At 40.7% G+C, this 24,540-nt stretch overlaps 1 protein-coding gene across 4 annotated transcripts in view; it reads right to left on the bottom strand.

Annotated features, from left to right (window-relative positions):
* LAMA2 (laminin subunit alpha 2) overlaps nucleotides 1–24,540 on the bottom strand; it is a 490,975-nt gene that overhangs the window by 266,882 nt on the left and 199,553 nt on the right. For all 4 annotated transcript variants that reach the window (XM_075063935.1, XM_075063936.1, XM_075063937.1 and 1 more), the window contains exons 5-10: nucleotides 22,160–22,339; nucleotides 18,216–18,305; nucleotides 16,765–16,882; nucleotides 14,903–15,081; nucleotides 12,509–12,608; nucleotides 7,551–7,711 (exon numbers count right to left, since the gene is read on the bottom strand). In XM_075063935.1, the coding sequence (XP_074920036.1) occupies nucleotides 7,551–7,711; nucleotides 12,509–12,608; nucleotides 14,903–15,081; nucleotides 16,765–16,882; nucleotides 18,216–18,305; nucleotides 22,160–22,339 (828 nt within the window). The remainder of the gene's footprint in view (nucleotides 1–7,550; nucleotides 7,712–12,508; nucleotides 12,609–14,902; nucleotides 15,082–16,764; nucleotides 16,883–18,215; nucleotides 18,306–22,159; nucleotides 22,340–24,540) is intronic.

Here is a 24,540-nt window from a genome sequence, read left to right as displayed (position 1 = left end):
TAAAGTTAAAGGGATTGCATGTGTGCAACTGAAGGTAGAATTTGGCCATTTAACTTTATACCTTTTCCATGAACATATTTTTTCACAATAATCTAATAAATCTCCTCTAAAACATGGATGGCCAAAGGAAGGAAAATATGGGGTACAACCTGCCTATTCTTGGGAATCAGCAATTAGTGTCTAGCAACTGCAATAGCTACTTGAAACCAGAGTATGCTCATCCAGCGCAAAATGCAGCTTTTCAGTTCTTCTTGTCTATGCTTGGGCTTTGCACCAGTGCAGCTACTCCTGTAGCTGGCCACTAACTGCTGAAATAAAGGCTTATCCAAGTATAGGCAAGGCCTGTATTTCTCCATCCATGACTGACAGTATTTGCCAACACATAGATGATCTGTGAACCTATGGAGAACTGGAGCAAAGGACTCAAGTGCCAGATCATTGCAGCATTTTGTAATTTTGTTTTACAGCAAAGGTTTATTTTACTAGTTGAGATGCTGAGTTACCAGTATGTAATCAATCTGGCCCATATGCAGAGACAGAGATGCATGGGATGCATTACAAAAAGGTTCACGCTGTGTGGGAGCTGAATAATGCAACAGTATTTTTCAAAGATACCCCAGAGAAGAATTATCCTTATAAGTATTCTCTCCAAATTATTTTGCACATGGTCTCTTTAATCCTGGACACCACACTATGAAATGTGCACAGATGTACCAGAATCATTGGCTCCAGGCCAGCAGAGGCTGAATAGTTTATGGAAAGCCTGCCCATAACATAAGTAAATTAGGATCATCCTGGTTTTGTGGCACAGAAATAAGTTAACTGAAAGCCACTTGCCTGCCTTCTGGTCAGAGATGCTGGAGAGATGGAAAAAGTGAGGCAAATAAAGGATAAGTGGCAGAAGGGGGAGAAAAGCAGAAACACAAAGAGAAGACAGGAAGGAAAAATGAGAGAAAAACGGGACACAGCTAATGAAAAACAGGCAAAGGACAGATTCAGAAAAGGATGTTATCACCAATTATGTGGTAATTCTGTATCTATTCCTTTATCTGTTTTCATTGTCTCTCGCCAGCTAGCAACATCATTTGGAGTCTGTACATCAAAAGCTTAAAGCAACTGTCAAGGCTGTTGGTCTGAAAATTTAAGCTGTAGTACTACTGTACTCTAGCTGTAACTGGCCTCTGAAACTGGTTTCTATGCAGACAAATGTTTGCAGCTACAATTTTTGAAACCACTTTGAAAATCTGGCCCTAAAAGTTCCTTTAATATGATCCAATTGAATTGCTGATGTGTTACTGTGGGCAGGCTGGGAAGAGGAAAGAAAAGTGAGGACTGAAAAGTAAATGTATTTGTTATAATAAAAGTTTCATTAACAAAGCAGAGCACAAAATTGTACTCTATAACTGCAAGTAATCTACACCATTCTTGTGAGCAGATAGTAAGTTAACAGAATCCTAAACCTGGAAGGTGGAAAAAGATATATAACCCACCCCTCTGCCAGTACAGAATTGTTTCCTACAGTAAAGTATATTTTGAATATATAACTCAAAGCTCATTTTCAAATCAGAGCATAATGAAATGTGCCCCAAGTCTGATCCTCTAGACATGATAGCTTAAAAATTAAAACCCTGATAGAAAGAGATTTTACTTCTGACAGAGAACATTTGAGTGTTATATATGTGCCAAGTGAGGATAAGATTAATACCCTGAACAGACTTCAGCGCTGCTCAACTGTCACACTGGTGGTTTATGAGTGTATTCAATAGGAGATGATAGAATGAAACTTTTTTGTACACCTGTGCTCTTGAGAACTTAATAGAAGCATTTTTACACTTGTATCAGAGTCTGTAAATTAAACATCCAAATGGAACATACACAACAAATTATTGAAAAATAACCCATAGTATCTACCATGTTGCTCTCTGCTGAGCATATTCAGGATGACTTATTTCTTATGTAAGCTGCATCTTTTGGACAACAGGACCTTCATGTGTATTATTGGTATTGAGGATATTTTTAAATTAAAAATAGTTGTGTATCATTTTAAAAGTGTTTTAATTCAAAAGCTATATCAATATTTGGCTTTCTGAATTTACACACACACAGCACTAAGAACTTCAGCCTACAGCACATACAGTCTCAGCAGTCAGATTTTAACAACATCTTTGAAAGAAATACCTTGGAGGTTTCCAAACAAAGGGACCAAAATGGAAAAAAGAATCTCATTTGTCCAAACTTTGGCAGCAGAATGACTAAATATACTACATAACAACCTATAAAATAGAGGCCTTAAATGCCATTTCCCCTTAACCAATAGTTCAGAATATTTGTTTTTTGAAAAAAACATATGACAGATTATTTTTAGAGTTGACAGTGCTCAGCTACTTTTAATGTATAGCTCCTGGGCGGATGGTGGTTGGAATTTGAAATAAGCAATTCACAGCTTTCTGAATGTCTTAAATATCTTATCTTGAGTATAATTCTATTGGGCTTACCTGAATGGCAGCTGATTCCTAATTACTTGTTTTAAGACTTGTACTCAAGATTTGAAGTGTCACAGTCAGATCAGGAACACATTAACCCTAAAAGGAGTCACAATTTTTTGACACCCAGTTGCCTACCTTTCTGCAACAGTTGTTCTTTGAGATGTGTTGCACGTCCATTCCACTATGGTTGTGTGTGCAGCCCGTGCACAGTTGTCAGAGATTTTTCCCTGAGCGGTTCCTGCTGGGGCAGTGTGAGCTCCGTCTGGTGACTCACACCACTGCACATATCTATAAAAAGGCTGCACTGCCCCGACCCCTCTCCATTCTGTCCTACCAGCAAGATTCCAATAGAGAGGGAAAAGAAGGTGGGTCATGGAATGGACATGTGTAACACATCTCAAAAACCAACATTTATAGAAAGGTAGGTAACTGGTTTTTGTCTGAAGGTTGGAATGAAGAAGGCGACCGTGATCCTGGGATATCACATCTACTTCCATCAGGAGCAACAGCAGAAGTCTGACTGATAGATCTAGTAAAGTCAAAATTCAATGTTGACATGTCCATACTAGAGCTATTAGAATAAAGTGCATGAAATCTTGCTGACTTTGGATAAGATTTTGGGCAGGAGCAGAACTGGAGGGAAGACATAGAGTAGGCCTCTCAACCTAGGCAGAAGAAAAGCATCTGTCAGTGACCTGGGCTGTGACCTGCTTGGGAACAACAAAGATGACATTTTTTTGTTTTCTCTTGTTGGAAATAGGTCAATTTGAGGAGTTCCCCACTGCTGGAAAATGGAGCTGGAAAAGTCTGGTCCAAGAGACTACTCATGCTGGCTTGTGAATGACCTGCTAACACAGAGTAGTCTGAGCTCCTGGAATGTAAGCAGCTCTCAGGCTGATGGTACTGGTGAAGCATTAATTCCACAGGAGGATTGCCTCCTGCATAGCTTTGTGGATTGGGTCCCTACTTGCAAACATTCACCAGTCCATGGAGGATAAGACCCAAATGGTTTCTTGAACCACTATGTTTATATGATGATGCTATAGTGGCAATTCAGAACAAATACCCCTGAGGACACCCCTCTCCTTTGCTTTTGGGATCAGAAAGTAACAGGACTAAAATCTCTTCCCTCTGAACAACATGGGAACTTCCTGTATGTCCTCCAGGAGGAGCAGAGACTGGACCTCCTGATGTAGGATCCTCTTGTGAGAGTGGTCCCTGAAGAGGGATAGGGAAGGGAGATAGAAATCAGTTGAAGGGTGTTTCACAGTTTCCTCTTCCTTAGGACCCACTAATACATAGTGATGTCGGTCCAAATGCTTAGCAAGTGGGATAAGCAGTTGGCAAAACTAGCATTCAGGAAAGATGGCTCTATGGGGAGTGTATACTGTCCTCAACCAGCAGGTGAAAATCATTGCTTAGATAATCCAGATTGCCTAGAAGAGCTGGTAGTTGCAGAGGAGGGTGGAGGAGGAAGATGTATCTTGTAACTCCTTCCCTTTTTTAGGCAGGTCCTGGAAATGTGTAAAGAAGAGCTGAAACCACTGGGAATGTTGTAGGTGGAATGGCTTTCTTTTTTGTCGCCAGTGCATTGATCCTCAGAGACTTAAAGGTTGCCGTTGAATCCTTAAGGCTATGAAGCCTCTGATCAGTTTTACTGGACAACAGCCTTCAAATGGGAGGTCTTGAATTGTGTGTTGCCCCTTTGGAGGGAGGCCTGATACCTGTAGGCAAGATAAATGCCTCATCATGATGGCAGAGGCCATATCTTGAGCTGTGGAATCTGCAACATCTAGGCTCACCGGCGATGCCATTCTGGCAATTAATTTGCCTTACTCCACCAAAGAACATAACTCCCACAGCTCAAAGACAAGCTTCTTGATGAGGCAAAGTATCATATTATCATTATCCTACAGGCTGAAATCCTATCAACCCAGCAGAGCTTGCTGGTTTGCAATCCTGAGCTGTAAACTCAGGAACCTCTGGAATAAAATTTTCTGCTAAGTGGATCTAGATTTTTTTGCTTCCTTTCCCGTCAGAGTAGAGGCCTGGTGTCCTTGCCTCTCCTTTTCTGTTGGTGGCTGCAACCACCAGCGAGCCTGGAGAAGGGTAGTTGCAAACGTGTTCGAATCTCCATGAAAGGACAGAATATCTTTTCTCCACCCTGAGGGAGTGGGAGACAGAAAAGAAGGGGTAAGTCATAAAATCTTGACAGGCTCCACGATAGGTTCATTAATAGGGAGAGCTACCATAGAACGGCCCACAGAACCTAAAATACCCACAAGCCTGTGACACCTTTCTTGTACCTCTTCTGCCTGGATATCCAGAGCTACAGCCACCCTACTCAACAATGGCTGATGAGCTCTAAAATCATCAGGAGGGGAAGAGGTAGAGTCAGTCAATACCGCCTCATCAGGCAACGTGGAAGAGGCTGAAGGTTGAGGAGGTACATCCTCCAATCCCCCTATCGAGGAGTCCTGAGCATGCAGCTCAACTTGCATGGTACCAATCTGGTACCGGGGAAGGAAGATGGTGACCTTCATGCAGATGCTCCTGCACCTGACTGACATAGAAGTGTGAGGAGGCAACAGAGAGGTTCTGGAACATGGAGGGAAGCCCCAAGAGGTCTGGAAGGGTTACTGGTATGGAGGCTGGGCCACTGGCTATTAGGATGATGGGCAGACCACTGGCTATTAGGATGATGAGCCTGTGGACAGTATCACAACAGGCAGGCACTCCACTGGGCCTGTTAGGCATGCTCATGTCAGGACCCAAAGGATATGACTTCTGAGTCTGAGGAGGAGTGTATCTCCTCTGACCATTGGGGAGCTGAACCCATTGGTACCAAGGAGGGAGGTTCCAAGTCTTGGGAAGTGGGTATCAGCCAAATCATTGCTGGCTTGCCTATAGACGCAATCCTACACAGAGGTACTGCAAGAGTAGAAGTGACTGGTACTGAGCAGAAGAGAAGTTGGTACCGACAAATTAAGCAACTCTCAAGTTGCCTCGAAAGCCTCAGGTGTCAACGGCACTGGAAAGGGCTCCTGTTGAGGTACCACAAGTGGTGCCAATCCTTTGGGGAATGGTCTCAACTGACCCTTTCTGGTCCACTCTGCTCCTAGGGGCGTGACTTTTTTTGAGCACACCTCTGAGGTCTTGTGAACACGTAGTGCTTCTCCTTGCAGGGTGGTGGTACCAAATCTTTATTAGGCTCCCACAGTCTCTTCTTAGGCTCCTGTGACACGGATCTGCCTGAGGACTCTGTCAGAACAGGAGGAGCTCTCCTAGGAAACTCGGACATGCTTGGAACCCATTTGGAGTGGGAGAAGGTTCTGATGATGGATAGAGTGCAGACTCATTGAGCTGATATTTGCCTCTGGTAGCCCTGCCCTTTTTCCAACAGGATTTGAATCCTCTACAAATGTGAAATTTGTCACTTACATGTGTCATAAGTAGATAGGTAAGGTAAGGGTTAAGTTTCTTTTACCTGGAAAGGGTAACCAAACACCTGATCAGAGGACCAATCAGAGAACTGGATTGTTTAAAAGTCAGGGGCGGGAATTTGTATACTCGGGGTCTTTTGTTGTTTTCTCGGCTATGAGTAAACAAGTTTCCTTCTAACTCCCTCTTATCTCAAATATTCTACTAAAAGTCTGTGAGTACAAAGGAAAGCAAAGTAATTCGGCTATGAGAGCTTTGTGTTGTATGTACAGATGTGGATTGCTGTGTCTTTGTTGCTTCCTCGGCTGTGAGGGACAAGCTTTCTTCTAACTCCAACTTATCTCCAAAGTTCTTCCTAAACATCTGTGGTACAAAGGAAAGCAAAGTAATTCGGCTATGATGAGCTTTGTGTGTATTTACATGTATGTTGATTTGTTGACTGGTTTAATCGGGCTATCTTTTAAATCAGACTGTTATTCATATTTTCTTATAAGCAAGAGCCTGTATTGAGTTTCTTAATGCAAGATTATTGTTTTGTATTTTCTTTCTTTTTATATAAAGTTCTTTTGAAACTGGTGGGAGTTTCTTTTCCTAGTGAGGTAAAGGGATAGGATTTCTGCACCAGTAGCTGTCTCCCTCACGGGAAGACAGAGAAGGGAAAGGCAAAGCCAAGCTGTTGGTATTTTGCATCTTAATTGTTCTGAGGGAATGAACGCTTATCTCTTGGAAGCGAGAAAACAGGTTTCTTGTACGCGGCAAGCTTAGACCATGATGAAGCTGGGAAGGAGGGGGGGAAGGGTGTTATCTCTTCCTGCTTTCTGAGACTCCAAGCGATTGTGGAACTGGGGGTCCCCCAAGAAGGGTTGGGGACACCACGAACGAGGGAAAGGGGGGTCAGGCCCTATAAATTCCTGACCTGGTGGCAGCGAGAATATCCAAGCTGGTAGTGAGCTTGGGGGAGTTTCAGGTAAGCACCCAGATTTTGGACGCTAAAGTCCAGATCTGGGACAGTAGGCTATTACCACAACATGCACCTCTCCCACAAACTTAAGGCAGTTGGGGTATGGGTCACTCACTGGGCTAGACCTGTTACATGAACAACAGGCCTTAAAGCCAGGAGAACAGGGCATCAGTCTGGTACCAAGCCCAGTACCCAATCAGGCACCAGCAACTGTATACTAAAAAGACTATATTCCAAACTTATCTCTAAAACTAACTATTTACAGATATGCTATACAAGACTACAGACTAATGCTACAAGTACTATTTACACTAAGCAGGGGAAGATATGATGAATCAAAGATGGCAATTCCAACAACAACCATCACTTGCAGTAGGAAGGAACTGAAGGAGGGTGGGGGCAACACAGCCCTTTATACTTGTGTGCAGTGGCATGAGGCACCAGAGGGTGCTCACGCTGCCCTGACAGGTACTGCTAGGGGAAAAATCCCTGAAAACTGTGCACAAGGTGTGCAGACACCCAAAGTGGAACGGACATGTGCAATCACTCGAACAAAAAGAACAGCATAACAACATTGCAATGACGGTAGAGGATAATGAGTTTTAATTTCTCATAATATCAATGGTGATTAACTATGGCTGAAAATAGTTTGACGCTCATACCTTGCAAATGCAGGATCCTATACAAGGGTCTTCATTCAAGCTGCCTTTCACAGAGCAGCTACAGCTCACGCAGTCAGGATAACCCTTGTAACCCAATGCACATCGATTGCAGCTTTTACCTGCATAGCCAGTCTTGCAGTGGCAAAATCCAGGGAGCATGCCTATGGAAAAAGTCACAGAAATCACTAAATCCATATATGTATTGATTTATCTTTATTAGTTATTTGTACTATGATTGCAAGGATCAGGGCCACACTTGTGTTAGGCACGGTACAAGTATAAATTGTGTGCACAGATCATGCCCTGAAAAGCTGACAATCCTAGGGGCAGTGTGCCACTCTTACTCCTATTGAGTAGCACCTTAACCCCACAAGAAACCCCACTGAAATCAATGGGACTGCTCCCTGAGTAAAGTACTACTAAATGTGATTCAGGAAGGCAGCATCTAGGTCTTATTTACCCCAGACTGCCTGAGCAGGCTTTACATTTAAAATAAACAGCTGTAATTGAGATTTAGCATTACATATACAGATATGCAGGCAAAAAAACAAATGGCAGCATGACGGAGTCTCTGACTCAGGAAGTATCCAACCACTGGAGCTGTTACAGTTTGTTTAAAAGCTACATTATTAGGAGATTATTTATTTCACCCCAAAGTGGAGTGCCTTGGATGAAGATTCAGTCAAGGGTTGCTGTCTAATTTTTAGAGCAGTGGACTGGGAGGTCCAGGTCTCAGAGATCCCAGTTCTGCCACTGAATTGAGTGATTACTGCCTGAATCATTTAAACTTCTGTATTTCAGTTAATATCCACTGGTAACATAGATTACAGATGGGCTAAAGAAGTCACTGTTTAATCTGGCAAAAATTTGCATGGATTATGGCCTTTAAAATCCAAAACCAAGGGTTGTTTGGGTCAGAGTTCCATTTTATCCATACCAAAGGTTGTAGCAAGGGTACAGTTTCATAAAAGATTCTGGTTCTGGCTCTTATCTGTATTGAACATAAACCTATCACACAGGACTATTATGAAAATCGGTGTTTAATGAGCACTTTGAGATTCAAATTCACCTCTACCCCGATATAACATGACCCGATATAACATGAATTCGGATATAACGTGGTAAAGCAGCACTCCGGGGGGGTGGCGCTGCACACTCGGGCGGATCAAAGCAATTTCGATATAACGCGGTTTCACCTATAACACGATAAGATTTTTTGGCTCCCGAGGACAGCATTATATTGGGGTAGAGGTGTATTAAAATGTGCTATTTATGCCAGACGCATCATTATTTACCTTTAGGATTATCAGTGGAACATATTCATACCCAATAATCCTCAGCCTTGACATACCCAGAGTGCTCATCCAGCAACCTCCATCTCAGTGAAAATCACTCATTACTAGCTTAGACCCCCAATCCTCATAACCTTCCCATTTAAATTTAAGAACTATAACCTGTTTATTGCTTGGTGTGCCACATGCTGCAGAAGCAGATTTCCATTTTACATCATGCAAACAATTTCTCATTAAACAACCAGCCAGCTCCTCTGGAATGTGTTTCAATATATCTAATGTGTATTCATTTTGATTTGCAAGTATATAGAGAAATTCCATTGGAATTGATCATGTTTCTCAGCCTTTCATTCAAACAAGAAACAGACTCATTTCAGTTTACAAATACTCAAGTAAATTGGCTTTTTTCAGTTGCTGTCTTGGATGAGAGGCTTTTTGCTATCTTCACTGAAATATTCTGTCAAGATAACATATTATGGGCTCAATACACAGTACTTCCTTCACAATTGGCTGGGTACAATATATTTTTTTTAAGTACATAGGGTTTCATTGAGCTAGTGAACACATATTCAAGACAGAAATGAACAGGGATCTGTAAGGAAAAATGTTTGGATCTGTGCCTAGATATTACAATGATGCTTGCAGTATAAGAGGTGTTGTGACAATTGGTCTATAACTTTTGCCTACTTAGGCATTTACCATGGAAAGTAGGTCATGTTATTTTCAATAAAACATGTTATAAACAGGTGCAAGAGAATCAGACAGAGAAACTAAATTAGTCTAAACATAACATAACTAGTTGATATGATTCAAGGATTGTGTTAAAATTATACTTGTTAAAAATAGGAGACTTGGAACCAGAGGTTAATGAGCCAAAATTGGTATATCTGATATTAGGCCTAATTGGAGGACAAAGTAATGATGGGATGGACTATTCCACGCATCACTCCCTTTTGGGGTTCTTAAAAGAAAGATTTTTGCAGGGAAAGTATGAAAGAACAAAACAAAGAACAGACTGAAAAAACAGTCAGACTTCATTGGAATGAATTTCACCATCATGGCTGCCACCTCCACCTTTTCCTGGGAACCCAGCCCTTCATCATCCTAATCCTGATCAGAACAGGCCAGAAAGAGAGGGACCCAGATGACATCACACCCCTACCAGCTCCATCTGAATGCCAAACACCACATGGGACGACAGTTATTATCATCCTTGATCCCATCTAAGAGACTATCAAACAAGACTTCAAAGACTTTAACAACAATAGCACTACCAACAGTTCCAGTCTCAAAGCGTTTACAATCTAAGACAACAGGCAATGAGTAACAAATAACTGGAGGTAATAGGGGAGCAACGATATAGGTACTGTGGCCAGAAATGTGATTATGTAGCCTAGTTGTATGCACAGATGGTTTTGAGTTTGCTAATTTTAAATATATATAAGATAAGTGTCAGAATTCCCTTACTGGCCTTCTAGCCAGCCATCACAAATTGTCCTTTTTCATAAGCAACATAGTATAAAAGGATCTTGTGGAGGGACTTCAAGGAGGGAGGAAGAGTGGTTTTACAGCCTTTCTCAGGGAAAGTGTTCTGTCCTTCTGCACGGACTGCTTCAGGGACAGTATTCCATGAATGAAGGCTGAGATGGAAAAAAAGACTGGAGGAGTTTGTTTGAGATGTGGGCAAATGGACAACTGAGGCTGGCATCGTTGGCAGAATTAAGAGTTATAGGGCAATATGACAAGTTACAAGAACAAGTAAGCAAGGAGAGACAGATGTGTTAGAGACCTTAAAGAGCGGGGGAGGCTGTATCTGATACGATAGAGAAGACAGAGCCAGCAGAGAAACTAAAAGGGTGTTCTAACATAGATGGAGCTGTTACATCAGGGTCATCAGGAAGGAGGATCATCAGGAAGGAGGAGCGGGTCATCAGGAAGGAGGAGCTTCTATCAAGCTAGGAGATGATGAGGGCCTAGACAAAAAGTTTAATGGTGTGAAGAGAGGGAAAAAGCGTCAAGACATCCAGGTAGACATGTTAAAGAGAGACACTGAAATATGGAATTGGATGGATTGAGATACTAGAGAATGACTGTGGAGAAAGATGAGGAGTGGACCAATGATAAAGCTCTGAAGGACACCACCAGAAAGAGGAAGAGGGGAGCAGCAGAACCTATCAGAAGAAACACTGGCGCAATGACTACGGAGACAGGAGGAGAACCAGGGGATGACAAGAATCACAAAAGCAAGGGAGGACAAGGTTTCAAAAAGGGCATGGTGGATACAGTTATTTTGAATCAGGTTTAAAATCCTGCTCACCGCAGTACAAAACTCTGTAGAATGCCCCCTACCGTGGCTCGTTCAGTAGGTATGAGAAATAAACCGTACTGTAGCTGACAGCTACCTGGAGACATGCATGCATGCATGGCACCACATTTCTTTAATTTAAGGCCTTTTTCTCTCAAAATGATAGCCCCATTATTTTACTAAAGAGACTGAACATCAGCAGTAGCAGATGTTTGAATAAAAGGTATCCCTTTTAATAGCATGAAGGTAGCCTTTAGTTTTTTAAACCCTTCATCTATAACCTGTGCACTCTCATCCACAGGTTTGCTAAAGACATCACATTGTCTTTCTGTGTCTTTTCTAACCCTGGGAGTCAAGTTCTCTTCAGTTTCTACACAATTTCCTATTAATCTATGTGATATACTGTTTCTTTCACTTCTGTATTAATCAAGCTCTATCATTCTATCTAGAATTTTTAATCATGTTATTTAACTCATGTAACCAGTACATGGCTGATGTAGTAGATTTTGTACCTCTGGGCTCTGTATTTACAGCTCTGTTGTGCTTCTTTTATGTTCCATTGAATTACTTGGGGAAAAAAAGATCATTAGAGTATTTCTTATCAATGGTGCACAATTAGTCCAATTTAAAAACTTCCTTAAAACCTGACCTTGAAGTTCTGCTGCACTCCAACCAAATGTCAACAACAACAACAAAAACATTGTTTCCAAGCTACAAGAAAGCAGCACGTTCTCTATTTGAAGATGGCTCTTATAAAGAAACTAAGGTGAAAAATTTATAATCCTACAGTAATAATAGAGATGGTAGGTAAATGTTCCTAGGTAAAATTCCTAGTTTTCAAATGCAAATAGGCACTCAGAAGAAAAGAGAGGATAAGATTAAGATTCTGCTTTATTTTAATCTCTGTCTCTGAAAGAGAAAGCTCTTTGCTGTTGGCAAGAGGACTAGAAAATCCTTTACAAGGATGCAACTGCATGCTATGTGCTTCATGCATGCATCTTGCTTCCCAGCACAGAATCAGGAGACATGCTACAGGCTGAGTTTGGGGGGAGGTCTAGTGTGTGTGTACATTTGAATGCCAGTATCTATTACATTTCAGAGAACTATGGAATAATGGGAAAAGCCAACATAAAGAGAGAGTTCAGTTGGGAATATTCTTCCCAACATGCACATGCCTGCAGGCTGCAAAACTGAAAGACGGTATGAGAGAACGCTGTGAGAGCACAGGCGGATTAGTGACCATGTGAATGAATTAGCACTGGTCTGCTGTGAGGGCTGGCTCAGTGAAGGGAGATGATTTAGCTTTCATTTTAACAATGTTGTGCACAATGTTTAACACTGTAATCTAACTGTAATCTTACCTCCTTTCACATGTTTCTCATCCTTGACACAAGTAGCATGTAAAGACCCAACTGGATCACAGGAACATGGCTGGCACGGGTTAGGGTCATCTGGTAATACCTAAATAAATAAATAAAAGTACAAAAAAAAACAAAAAAAACCAGTGAGTTTCAAAGCTAAATCTTACCTTTTAAATATTAGAAACTGGTACTTAATTTAAAAAAACCCACCAACAACAAAATCAGGATTGAATCATACTGGGTTTAGGGTTTGTTTGTTTGTTTCAAATAAATGTGCAAGTTTTAACAAACACTGAAACAACATTGTTCACTCAGTCTATTAGTTTGTTATTCAGTCTGCATGTTAATCTTAGCAAATTTTTACCAAAGAGACACTTAAATTTAATATATAAACTAATGTAACAGAAATATTTTTATCTTTTTTTAATTATGGTGAGTGAAAGCATGCTTTAGTTTTTAAACCTTTTTTGGTTTCTAGTAGTTCAGTTACACAGTCCGAGATGAGTGAAAAACAATAACTACAGGATAAATAAAGAAAAGTGAACACTAGACAATTGAACAATTTGCTTTCACCTTCCCTTTTTTCATCTTAGAAAAGGAACCAGACAAGACCCAGATTTTATTATGCCTGGGACAAAAAGTAAAAAGTGCAGAGAACTCTAGATGTCCAGATTCCATCATTCTTTTTTTCCTGTGGCAGCAGAGGATTTACATGTAAGGAGATGGAATTTATATTGATTCTGACTGGTAAGTGCAATCATATTTCCCTCTGTGAGTACCTCATCATTTTGGGACCCCATGTAGCTGTTCATTTCAAGTGTCCTTAAGATCAGTTGACCTCTACTTCGTGTTGCCTGATGAATTGGCCACAAGCAGTAAAGAGCTGTCATGTTGGTTGTAAAAGCTTATTAACACATCTATTCTGTGCCTGATTCCCAACAACTCAGGGGACAAGATCCAACACAGATTGAACCCTTTGTATCCTCACCCTTATTCCAAGATTCAGCATTGTTACCATTGATAAACCAGCATCTCTGAACACTGAAAGCTGCTAAAACCACACTGAAACTTGAGAATGTTTTCACAGTCTTTTTCCATTATTAGGAAGAGAGAACATTCTCGTGGTTAAGACAAAGACGTTAGAGTGGTATTTTCAAAAGTGCCTAAGTGACTTCAGAGCACAATTCTTATTGACAGTTAATGGAACTTGTGTTCCTATATGTCATTCGTTCATTTTTGAAAATACCACCATATGACTTGGGACGTGAGAGTTCTATTCCCAGGCTGGCCATACTGTCTCTTTGTGACCTTGGACAAGTCATTTAGCCCTACATTTTCAAAAGCCTGGCCTTCCTACTGTATTTTCAAAAGCTTGTCCACATTTTCTATACTCACAATTGACTGTGGACACAAAAATTAGTAGTTGGAGGACTGCTCAAATTTTGCTCCAAAATCAGTTTAACCATCCAGCTGGTGACAAGAGACCAAAACTCTTTCTTCTATATGCTTTAAAGACAAAGTCCAACCTTGCTATATAGGGAGAATTTTAAATTTTGTTCATTTGTTGTTAGTCTCCATGGTAGTAGAGGGAAGAACAATCAGGCCCAGTGGCCAAACTTTGCTGAACTGAGGGCCACAATGATAATGTATCAGGAACCTCCAGTTACCCCAGAGGCACACATAAACAGAATAGAGAGCAGCTCTCTGGATCTTTAATACAGAGTGACGACAGCCCATGGAGCTAATGGATCCCAGTATGTCATGCTTCTTCTCATGGCCTCATTTCAAACTGAGATGGAGCATCACCTTGTGGAATTTAGCGTGGCATTTCCACAGACCGTATCTCTTTCTACTGAAGTGAAAGGCATCCCCAGGATACATTGTAGAATTTTGTTGATTATGTCTGGTTTGCAACTGCATTTTGGCCATGCCTGATAAAGGTCAGGAGATGCTAACAGATTGATTTAGAAGTACTACTACATTATATTTAAAGATCTTAAACAAATTACAGATTCTCCTTTCTCCCAATTTCCTCACTGCCCCCAACAGCTACAGCAATATCTCTCTGCTCTCTGAGAATGTATGCTGAAATTCTCTACAATGCAAAAGCTGTGTTTAGAGGAGTTCATCATCCTTTAATTCAAACTGAAGTACTAGCTGGAGGCCCTGACCTTAAGTACATTCCTTCATATCAACACAATTTGCTTTCATATTCCTGTGAACATCTACTTTACAGATTTCTAACTGTGAAAGGCGACTAGTTTGCTGTCAGAATTAGAACTTAACCTTCATAAAACAGCAATCAAAAGTGTGTCTTCTCTACTTAATAACCTAACTCCCCACACAGAAGTGATAGCTTGAACTACACAGAAGCGACAGCAGAGCATACTTTACCCCTTTCGGCCTGAAGTAGCCATCAGTGCAGGTCTCACAGTTTATGCCTGCAGTGTTGTGTGTACAATTAATACACACTCCACCCCCAGTGTATTCTCCATGGATATTCAAACTCTGATTTCTGTCTGCAATATTCTCATCATAGTAACATTCCTTAGTCTTCCCATGACAATTGCATTCTGAAAAAGAGACAACTATAATAGCAAACCTCACACCCAGGCTACAGACATGCAGAAATAAAATTTTTACTGAAGTCTTAACAGCATTATTTCATCATTTTGACATCTATGCCGTGAACATTGAAACAAATAGCACCTTTACGCATGAGCATACCACTTCTTCAGCTCTTAAACATAGTAAGGTCCACTCACAAATGGTGCCTGGAGTTCCTTCAGATAATATTTCTTTCTAGGGGTCTTGTCTTTGGAAAAAGCCCTAAAAGCTCTTTTTTAAAAAAAAAATGCTGCAATATGCCATTTTAAATTGGTGATCCCATAACATTTTGCTGAATGCACATGTTGCTCAAGAGAAAGTTGGATAGTAAAAGACAAGAAGAAGATACAAGAACTACAAAGAATCTACTGAAATGTTAAAACTGTTAGCTACATTAATATTCATTAAAGCTAAAAGGGAAGCTCAATGGAAGTACTTCATCTACATATAATGCATGTTGAAGATGGTCAGAACAGAGACTTTGAATCTAACCCCCTTCAAATTTCAGGGCAGTTCAAATTTGAATCTTGAATTCCAAAATTGCCCCCTTTGGCTTTTGTTCCATGCTGGACCCAAAATTACAGGAGGACAATATTCTGGTTTGCTTCATGAGATTTCCAGTATTAAAATGTGTAAAACAGTCTGCAAGATTTTGCACTATTGAATCAACCCTTTTACCATGATTTGGCCTCAGACCCCCAACCTGAGGCTCAACTTAACCGGGATCTAAATTCCACTTCCCTGGCTAACCTCTAATATTTTCCTGTGTGTTATAAACAAGTTTGGTGCCTGGTTTGTATATAAGTAAAATGTTGGTAATTATCATTTCTAAATTTTAATAAAGAGGAATCCCTGATCCAAAGCCCACTGAACTCAGGGGGAGTCTTTCCATTGACTTCAGCATGCTTTGGATCAGACCCTATGGGCTCGTTTGCACTATTTAGGTACAGCCCTGCACCTAAAGGGCTACAAAGAGCATTAGAATAAATGCATCTGCACTCGTGTAGCCATATAAACATTCATGTACAGTAATAGCATTGCATTTTAATAGGTTCAGAAATTAAGGTAGTTTGTGAACATCAGTGTTAACTATTACTATTAGAGATGAGAGAAATTCCAGCTTTTTGAACTTTGTTTTCATTTCAAACCAGAATGAAATGTTGAATATCAATATTTTTCACAAAATGTAAATTTTAAAAAAATGATTTGGAAATATGAAATTATTTCATTAGATAATGTTGAAACATTTCATATAAATATATAAATATCTTAGTGAAAATGAACTGAATTGAAATTAATCATTTTTACCTTATCAAAACAAAATGAGAAAGTCAAAACAAATTGTTTTGATATTCTCCTGTGTCAATTTTGATTAAATTTTCAATTCTCAAAACATTTCAATTTTGACAAAACTCCATTTTTTGGTAGAAATATGTTTAATGAAAACTTTTTCAACCACATGTATTTATTATGTGGTAAAAAATAGCATAGTGGATCTGAACAACATGTGGTTTACATTTACAATCACTTACAAGTGTTATTTTGAAGTTAAATGAATTCTGCAGAGTCTTAAGGACTAAATACTACTCAGAGCTGATGAAGAGTTAAGCTAACACTTTTTTATTTTGCTTTGTTTTTTTATAACTTACCTTCACACTCAGATTTGACCAGGAATGTCCCAGCTCGCCAGGGCTTTTGATTAAAACCGGGACAGCAATGATCACAACTTTCTCCACATGTGTTGTGCTCACATTGACAAGTTGATCTCTAATTGACATTAAAAAAAAGAAAACAAAGTATTAACACAGCATGATGTTAGAACAAAGCAAAGAGAAGAGCTCTGAGACAGGTGGAGGTTAGGAATACATGCAAACCAGCTCACCTATGACTGACACTCTCGCTTATATTATCCTGTTTTCTTCAGTGGTCCTTCAAAATCTATTCATCATATTTTTATAATGATCTTAAATATTTGACACCTGTCCCCTTCCAGCAATACATTTATGCAAATTATTGCAAACAAAGTGATCTACACCAGATTCCATGTATATTTCATATTTTTTTCTATGTATTATTTAACACAATTGGGACAACAAATATTTGCATAGTGGCAGAACAGGATACTTCACCCCACTGCAACCCCTCCCTGTGTTGCATAGGCAGAACATCGAAACAGAATTTTCTAGAGAACCCTTTCTGGGTCTGCAATGTTACCATCACTCTTCCAAGGCAAGCCCAATGGATAGGCATAGATCTAAGGTTCTGGTGGTAGTCTGACAGCTGTTCTTTGAGAATAACTGCAGAAATGGTGCAGCATTTCTTATGTAGATCTTATGAAAAAGGCTTATTAGAATAAAACCAACAGGATTCTATAGAAATTATTCAGAACTAAAGATATTTTTACAGAACGAGATTTTTCTAGAGGGCTTTTGAAATATCCTATTTCACTTTATAGCAGGGATATGATTTTCTATTAAATTCTATAGGATGGTTCAGAATCCTACAGAAAGATTATTATTTTCTATAAAATTCTACAGGATTTCTCCATAAGGGAAACCTGGGTGTGATCTCACCCTGTTGCATGCTAGTAGCATTATAGATAAATTCAGCAATTTCATTTCATGCATGTGTATGGAATTGGGAAGAAGCTGAAGAATCAGTCTTAAACTGAATTCTTTACTTGATTATGTTCTGATAGAGTTGAACTTGAGTGGAAAGCTAAAAATATAGAAGAAATTATAACCATTAAATTGTTGATGTTTGTTTGTTTAAGAAGAATCGTGATTAATATCATGGAAGGAATAGAAAGACTGAGGGCTTTCAGTCTCCAAAGCTAAATCATGTAACTTGCTGTCAGAGTTGGAGAGTTTTCAAAATGAATGAATTTATTCAACGTCTTTTTTTTTTAATAAAAAATCATTCACTGTTACCGTGATGGTGGATTTCAAAGTTCATCATTCTGACTGCCAATGTTATTTCACCCTGGCACAGGTTTTAGTTATATTGCCTAAGTGGGGAACAGACATCAACTCACAGAACTCTGTCAATGGGGAATATTCATTTTCTACATCATGAACAAGGAGCCTAGAAATATACGTACGTTAGTTGCTGGATCCAAAGGACAAGCCCTTGCATGGCCAGAACAGATACACATGCCTCCAACAGATATATCTTTTACAGAATAGTAATACTGTAAGACAAAACAGAGAAGAAATTGCCAAATGGATTGCAAGCTGCAGGTGGCCAAGTACTGAAACTGCTTATTTTATTTCCTTTTTATGTATTATAAATACAGCAGATGGTAGATAGGTAACTGCTTCCTGAACATCAGATTTGGGCCTCAGTGAAAAAGAAAAGGGATCAAATTCTCTGCTGGTGTAAGTTGTCATTACTCCATTAAAGTCAGGGGAACTGCACCAATTTATACACCATAGAATTTGGCTCACAGTTCATATACAGCACACAGATATAGAAAAAATAAAGGCTAAATATTCACAACATAAAAGAGCAGGTCATATATGTGGATTTTACACCCGTGAAGGAAGAAAGCTCAGAACACATGATGAAAATACACTGATAGTAATGGTACAAAATTACTCAGCAAATACATACTATGTGTTAAAGAAAAAACCCTCTTTTTTTTTTTAAACAAATCCTATCTATCAAAGGCCTTTGGTCATCTCAATAAGGTAATGTTTTGGCATGCCCCAGACAGTGAGAAGTACAGTTAAAATTTCCAGCTGGTCTGCAGATTGACTTGATAGGAAATGGGGGTGGAGAGAAGGAAGAGTTCCCTCTCCTGTTTAATAGAATAGAATATTAGGGCTGGAAGGGACCTCAGGAGGTCATCTTCTAATCCAACCCCCTGCTCAAAACAGGACCAATCCCCAGACATATTTTTGCCCCAGATGCCAAAATGGCCCCCTCAAGGATTGAACTCACAACCCTGGGTTTAGCAGACTAATCTCAAACCAATGGTCTATCCTTGTACTTATAGTTTGTCAGTCCACCCATTGACCATTCCCTTCTGATTTTGGTGGGACTAAACGGCCCAGACAAAAGCCAGGAATGCATTCATGTTAGAGAAAGAATACCTGCAAGACCCTTCAAATAAACAGGCTTCAGTAGGGCTAATCTGCTTATATATGGAAGAGATTTATGGCTGGTCTTGCAGATTCCACACTAGAAGCCCCAGATGCATATAACCATACAAAACTTAATTGGCAGTAGCACAGCTGCACAAGATTCTGTAGAAGACTGAAGACAAGGTTTGGCTTGGCAGAGACCTCTCACCCAGCTTAATTAGACTGAAAATATCCCCCAACTAAGCTGAACACACTCACTCTTAGTCTTTCCTCAGATGGAAGTCTTCACATTACTCTGATATTTGTCATTGCCCATCTTTGCACACCTTACATTTCTGCCATATCTTTTTCCCAAGGAGGGATCAGAACTGAACACTGTTCTCCAGATGAGGACACACCACTGATTTACCTAAAGCAGAAGTGGGCAAACTATGGCCCACAGGACTGTCCTGCCCTTGAGCTCCCAGGTGGGGAAGCTAGCCCTTGGCCCCTCTCCTGCAGCCACACCGCCGCATGGGCAGCACTCTGGCTCCTGCCAAGCAGCGCAGCAGTGTGTCTGGCTCCAGCCGGGCGGCAAGGCTGCCAGACATGCTGCTCTGAGGGGTTGGATAAGGGGTGGAGGGTCCTGAGGGGCAGGCAGGGGACAGGCTGCAGGAGGCGTTGGATGGAGTGGAGGTTCTGGGGGACGGTCAGGAGACGGGGAGGATTGGATAAGCATGAGAATCCTGGGGGGCCTGTCACGGGGTGTGGGTATTGATAGGGGTCAGGGGATGGGGAACAGGGAGATTGGATAGGCATGGGGTCCTGGGGCACCTGTCAAGGGGCAGGGCTGTGGGTAAGAGTCAAAGCAGTCAGGGGACTGGAAGTAGGGGGTTGGATAGGGTGTGAGAGCTTGGGAGGGGGCAGTTAGGGGACAAGGAGCAGGGGAGGTTGGATGGGTGGGAGGTTCTGAGGGGTGCAGTCAGGGGGCCAGAAGTGGGAGGGGTGAGGTAGGGGGCAGGAGCCAGGCTATTTGGAGAGACACAGCCTTCCCTACCCAGCCCTCCATACAGTTCTGCAATCCCAATGTGGTCCACAGGCCAAAAAGTTTGCCCACCCCGACCTAAAGGCATTATAATAATATAAGTATTACTTTCCATTCTAACATTTTTTAAATCACTGGTGCATCTTGAACAAAGCCTTTTCACTGAGCTATTGCAATGTCTTTTTTCATGAGTAGTTACAATTAATTTTAAACCAGCAAAAATATATGAGCAGTTCAAATAATTCCTTCCACTGTGCATTTGTCAAAAGCCAATTTCAACCGCCATCTTGTTGACTATTCACCTAGTTTGGTTAGGGTCCACTGAAGCACTTCACATTCTTCTATAATCTTGGCTAGCCTGTGTAATTTTGGGTAATTTTCAAATTTTGCTAATTTACTACTCATCCCCTTTTCCAGGTCATTAATACATTAAACAATAGAAGATCTAGTATGTAACCTTGGGCACATATTGAAAATTGTTAAACTGTTGCCATATTGAAAATTGACCATTTTTGCCTAATCTTTGTTTTCTGTCACTTAGCCTAAAGTTTACTCTAAACCTGTATCAGTCAATATGGCCCCAAAGGGGCTGTTGAGGCAGCAGGGAACGGGTGGACGGGATACAACGGAATAACAGTTAGGCCCTCTTTCCCCTGTCCACAACATCTGGATGCAGTAACCATAGGTAGGAAGTAGTATAGAAACCACTGTGCTCTTTCTAACTACCTGTGGATCCTTCTACTGGGGCTTGAACAGCACAAGGCGGCCTTAGCTAGATGATTCAGTTGTCAAGCCTGTTTAGTTTAGATCAGCTGTGTATCCTGTCTTGAGATATGAGCAATTAGCTTCCAGAATATTACTGTCTACAGTTAGGAACTATTAAAATAAATAACACTCACAGCAATGGAAGAATCATTGTTCCCCCTTAAAGACATATTGTCAGTAAGTGGGGAAGGGTAATCAGATTTTGACCTTAGGATTTACAAGGTTTATTTTCCCCTCACAAAAATTATTTCAAGTGTCTTCCCCACACCCAAACTGTCAAGTTTACCTACTTGCTAGCTGGTGTTCACACAGCTGGGAAGTTTCCTACAAGCACTAGTGTAACACCAGACAAAGTTCTGAAACTTTAGCTACTATATGGAATATGTCTTCGAAATGACAACATATAGAGTAAAACACTAAGCCGTGCAGAGATGAGAAGGAAAGCACCGCATGCCCCCTTTTCTTATACACTAAAACATGTTTTAAAACTGATATGAATAATAATAATGAAAGAAATCTCTTGAACAGGGGCGGCTCCTGGCCTGAGCACGCCAAGCGCTTGCTTGAGGCGGCATGCCACGGGGGGCGCTCTGCCGGCTTGCCTGCGGAGGGTCCGCTGGTCCCGCTGCTCTGGTGGACTTTCCACAGGCTTTGGTGGAGCCGTGGGACCAGCGGACTCTTCGCAGGCACGCCTGCGGGTGGTCCACCAGAGCCGCGGGACCAGCAACCGGCAGAGCACCCCCTGTGGCATGCCGCCGTGCTTGGGCCGCCCCTGCTCTTGAATTAAAATGTTAACACCAGTATTGTGCAATGATCCAAAGGATATTGAGGGGCTGACATGAGGTGCAAAAGATATTATCTGACAACAATCTCCTGCAGATCATCTGTACAATAATCCCACAAATCTTTACAGCCAGAGTTGCACTGCTACTGGTTCTTCAAGTTAATAACACCATTAAACAGAAAATATAAACAAACTTTCCCTTTTGCTGAGGTGAAAAAAAAAAGACTGAAGAAAGGGGAACCATTTATTTGCCACTGGGAGTTTGACAGCTAACTGAAGTTATTCATATTCCGCCAAAATTTCCTGTAGTGATCAAAGGCAGACACAGTATTAGTAAGGATAGTCCAGCATCTATTATACAATTCTGTGTCTTTACCAGAACTTACCCTCCTTGTAACTATGTGGTCAATTTCACTGGGATCTTTGTGTGCAAACATCATTAAATCAGCATTCAGTGTCCGTATCCTCTGAAACCTCAGTCGAATAAAGCGAGCTGAGGTGAATTCCAGCAATACTTGGGAAGGATCATCAGCACTAGGTCGTCCATTGATCAATGATGTGTGAATCTAAAGACAGAATTATTGAAATGATCAGGTTAAATGAATATTGCTTGTGAAGATACCAGTAAATGTCATGGTTATGGTGTCAAACCAGATAAGGAGGCAGGTGAGCATGTACTATTTCAAACATTTTCTTGTATAGAAAGCAAATATCGCCCTGCTCACCCAAAAAACGATTTATTGTATATTGAACAGCTTTTAGCACAACTGACTCCAACCAATATATAAATCATAAATAATAGTATGTCCAAACCTAAGGCAAATAACTTCTCCTGTTCTAGACTGACTTCCTATTAAGTCTTTAAGCAAGAAATTTAAGAAAAGGGATTACAGGGGAAGTGTTCTAGGAAAAGTTCTGCCAGAAGAAAACATCACATGTAATAAAATACCATTCTTGAGCACTTGTGGAAAACCAAAACATTTTACTCTATGGTCTGGAGTGTTAACTTTTGATTGGTGTGACTTTATTAGATGATTTCTTGAGGTCCCTTCCAGAAACTACACTGTATTATTCTATTACTAGCTGATGAACAAAAAGAATATGACTGCATTTTCAGATCCCAGATTGAATATGCAGGGCTGGAGTGGAGAATGAAGGAGCTGTAGTTAAGTGATCATGATAGGGTTAACTAGGTTGCCCAGATTGTTACAGGATATAGAGCCTCCCTGACTTCCTGTTCTGAAAGTAAGTTTTCTCCCTCCCACACACACTTTTGAGGCAGTGGAATAAAGCAGCAAATTCCTGTCTACAGTCCTGTTTTGTTTTCTTGGACTGAGCAGTTGCTTTACAAAGGATTTATCTGTATTATTTTTATCACTATCCTATTCACTTGAGTTCACGTGTTTGATATAATCCTGACTGACTGAATGGAATTAAATCAAAGGGTGCTGCCAGAGGGGATGCAAACAGGGAACAATACAATGACCAAGATCAGTTACCACCAGAGAGCATATCAAGGGTTTTTATGGAAACAACAGGGGACTATTTGTTGGGAAATGCCCACTTACCTGTCTCCAAGCATGCTGGCAGGTTAATTTTTCTCAGTTCTGAACCTTGATCAATGGGGCACTAAACTATTAAAGAGCCTAACCTTGAGAGAAAGGAGGTGTGACAGGCAGCAGCTGTTCAGAGGGGAAAAGAAGAATGTGAGAGAGAGCACTGCAGGGGAACATGCTTCCAGACTGTCTTTTCCAGCCCAGAAACAAAGTTAACCGGCCTAGGTGGTAACTACCAAAACTTGCAAGGGAAGGATAAAGTATAGGTGAGACCAGATACCTATAGATTTTTGTTGTTTAAACACTTATCTGCCTGCTGTTTACTTTTGGATGAATAAACACAACATTTGGAAAGAGGGAGGCTGACACCCTGGTATCTAGTCAGAGAGTGGTAGAACCGTAGGACACCACCTGGAGAGTGGTGAAGGTAGCAGAACCTGCCATCTGAGGGATACCCTTCAGAGGGGCTGCAAAGGGGCTGTATAAGATGCCACTCAGCCCGTAGCTGTGAAAGCATGCTGGGAATGGAGTTTTCTGTAGCCTTGTGGGAAGAGTGCAGAGAAAGTGCCTACAGGAGAGACTGGGAGAGAGATTACAGGTGACCGTGAACCATTACAGTTAGCAACTAGGAATGACACTTTTTTACTTACAAAAAGACCAAGTTGACTCTGGAAGTCATTGTGACATGGACACGGATCTCTTGTATCTGTAGTTTTATGGAACGCCTTTTCAGAATAAAACTACACTTTAAAAGGCTCCAGAGGTCTATCTGCCACGAACCCACCTCTTCTGCAAGCTAACACAGTAATAGTAATGATTTCCAATTATACTGCATCTTTCATAAAGAATGATCATTAAATAATATATAATCCAATTTTAAATCTATATAGGCATCACTTCACATATCCAATGAAACGTAGTCACCTCTTTGGTAAAATGTGGTGCCTGTTAAACGTTGCATACAAACACTACACCTCGGTATAGCAGAATAAGTGAGTATTATTTTATCAAACTGAATGTGTAGGGGGAATTTTAGGTAGGCAAAATGTAATTACCCAAATAATTTCTCCTTCTTTTCAGCATCTGAGAAGAAATCATTAATTTCCCCCAAGAAACATTTTAGAATCTCCATTAATAGTGCAAACTAAGATGTTCCTACTTCTTAGAAGAGAACTAAAAGTACCCAGGAAACATTTGCCATTAAATCAGGA

The sequence above is a fragment of the Chelonoidis abingdonii genome, chromosome 3 (assembly GCF_003597395.2).
Source record: "Chelonoidis abingdonii isolate Lonesome George chromosome 3, CheloAbing_2.0, whole genome shotgun sequence".
Lineage (NCBI taxonomy): Eukaryota > Metazoa > Chordata > Testudines > Testudinidae > Chelonoidis > Chelonoidis abingdonii.
The sequence above is the reverse complement of the archived record's forward strand: the minus strand, read 5'-3'. Positions and strand labels throughout refer to the sequence as shown.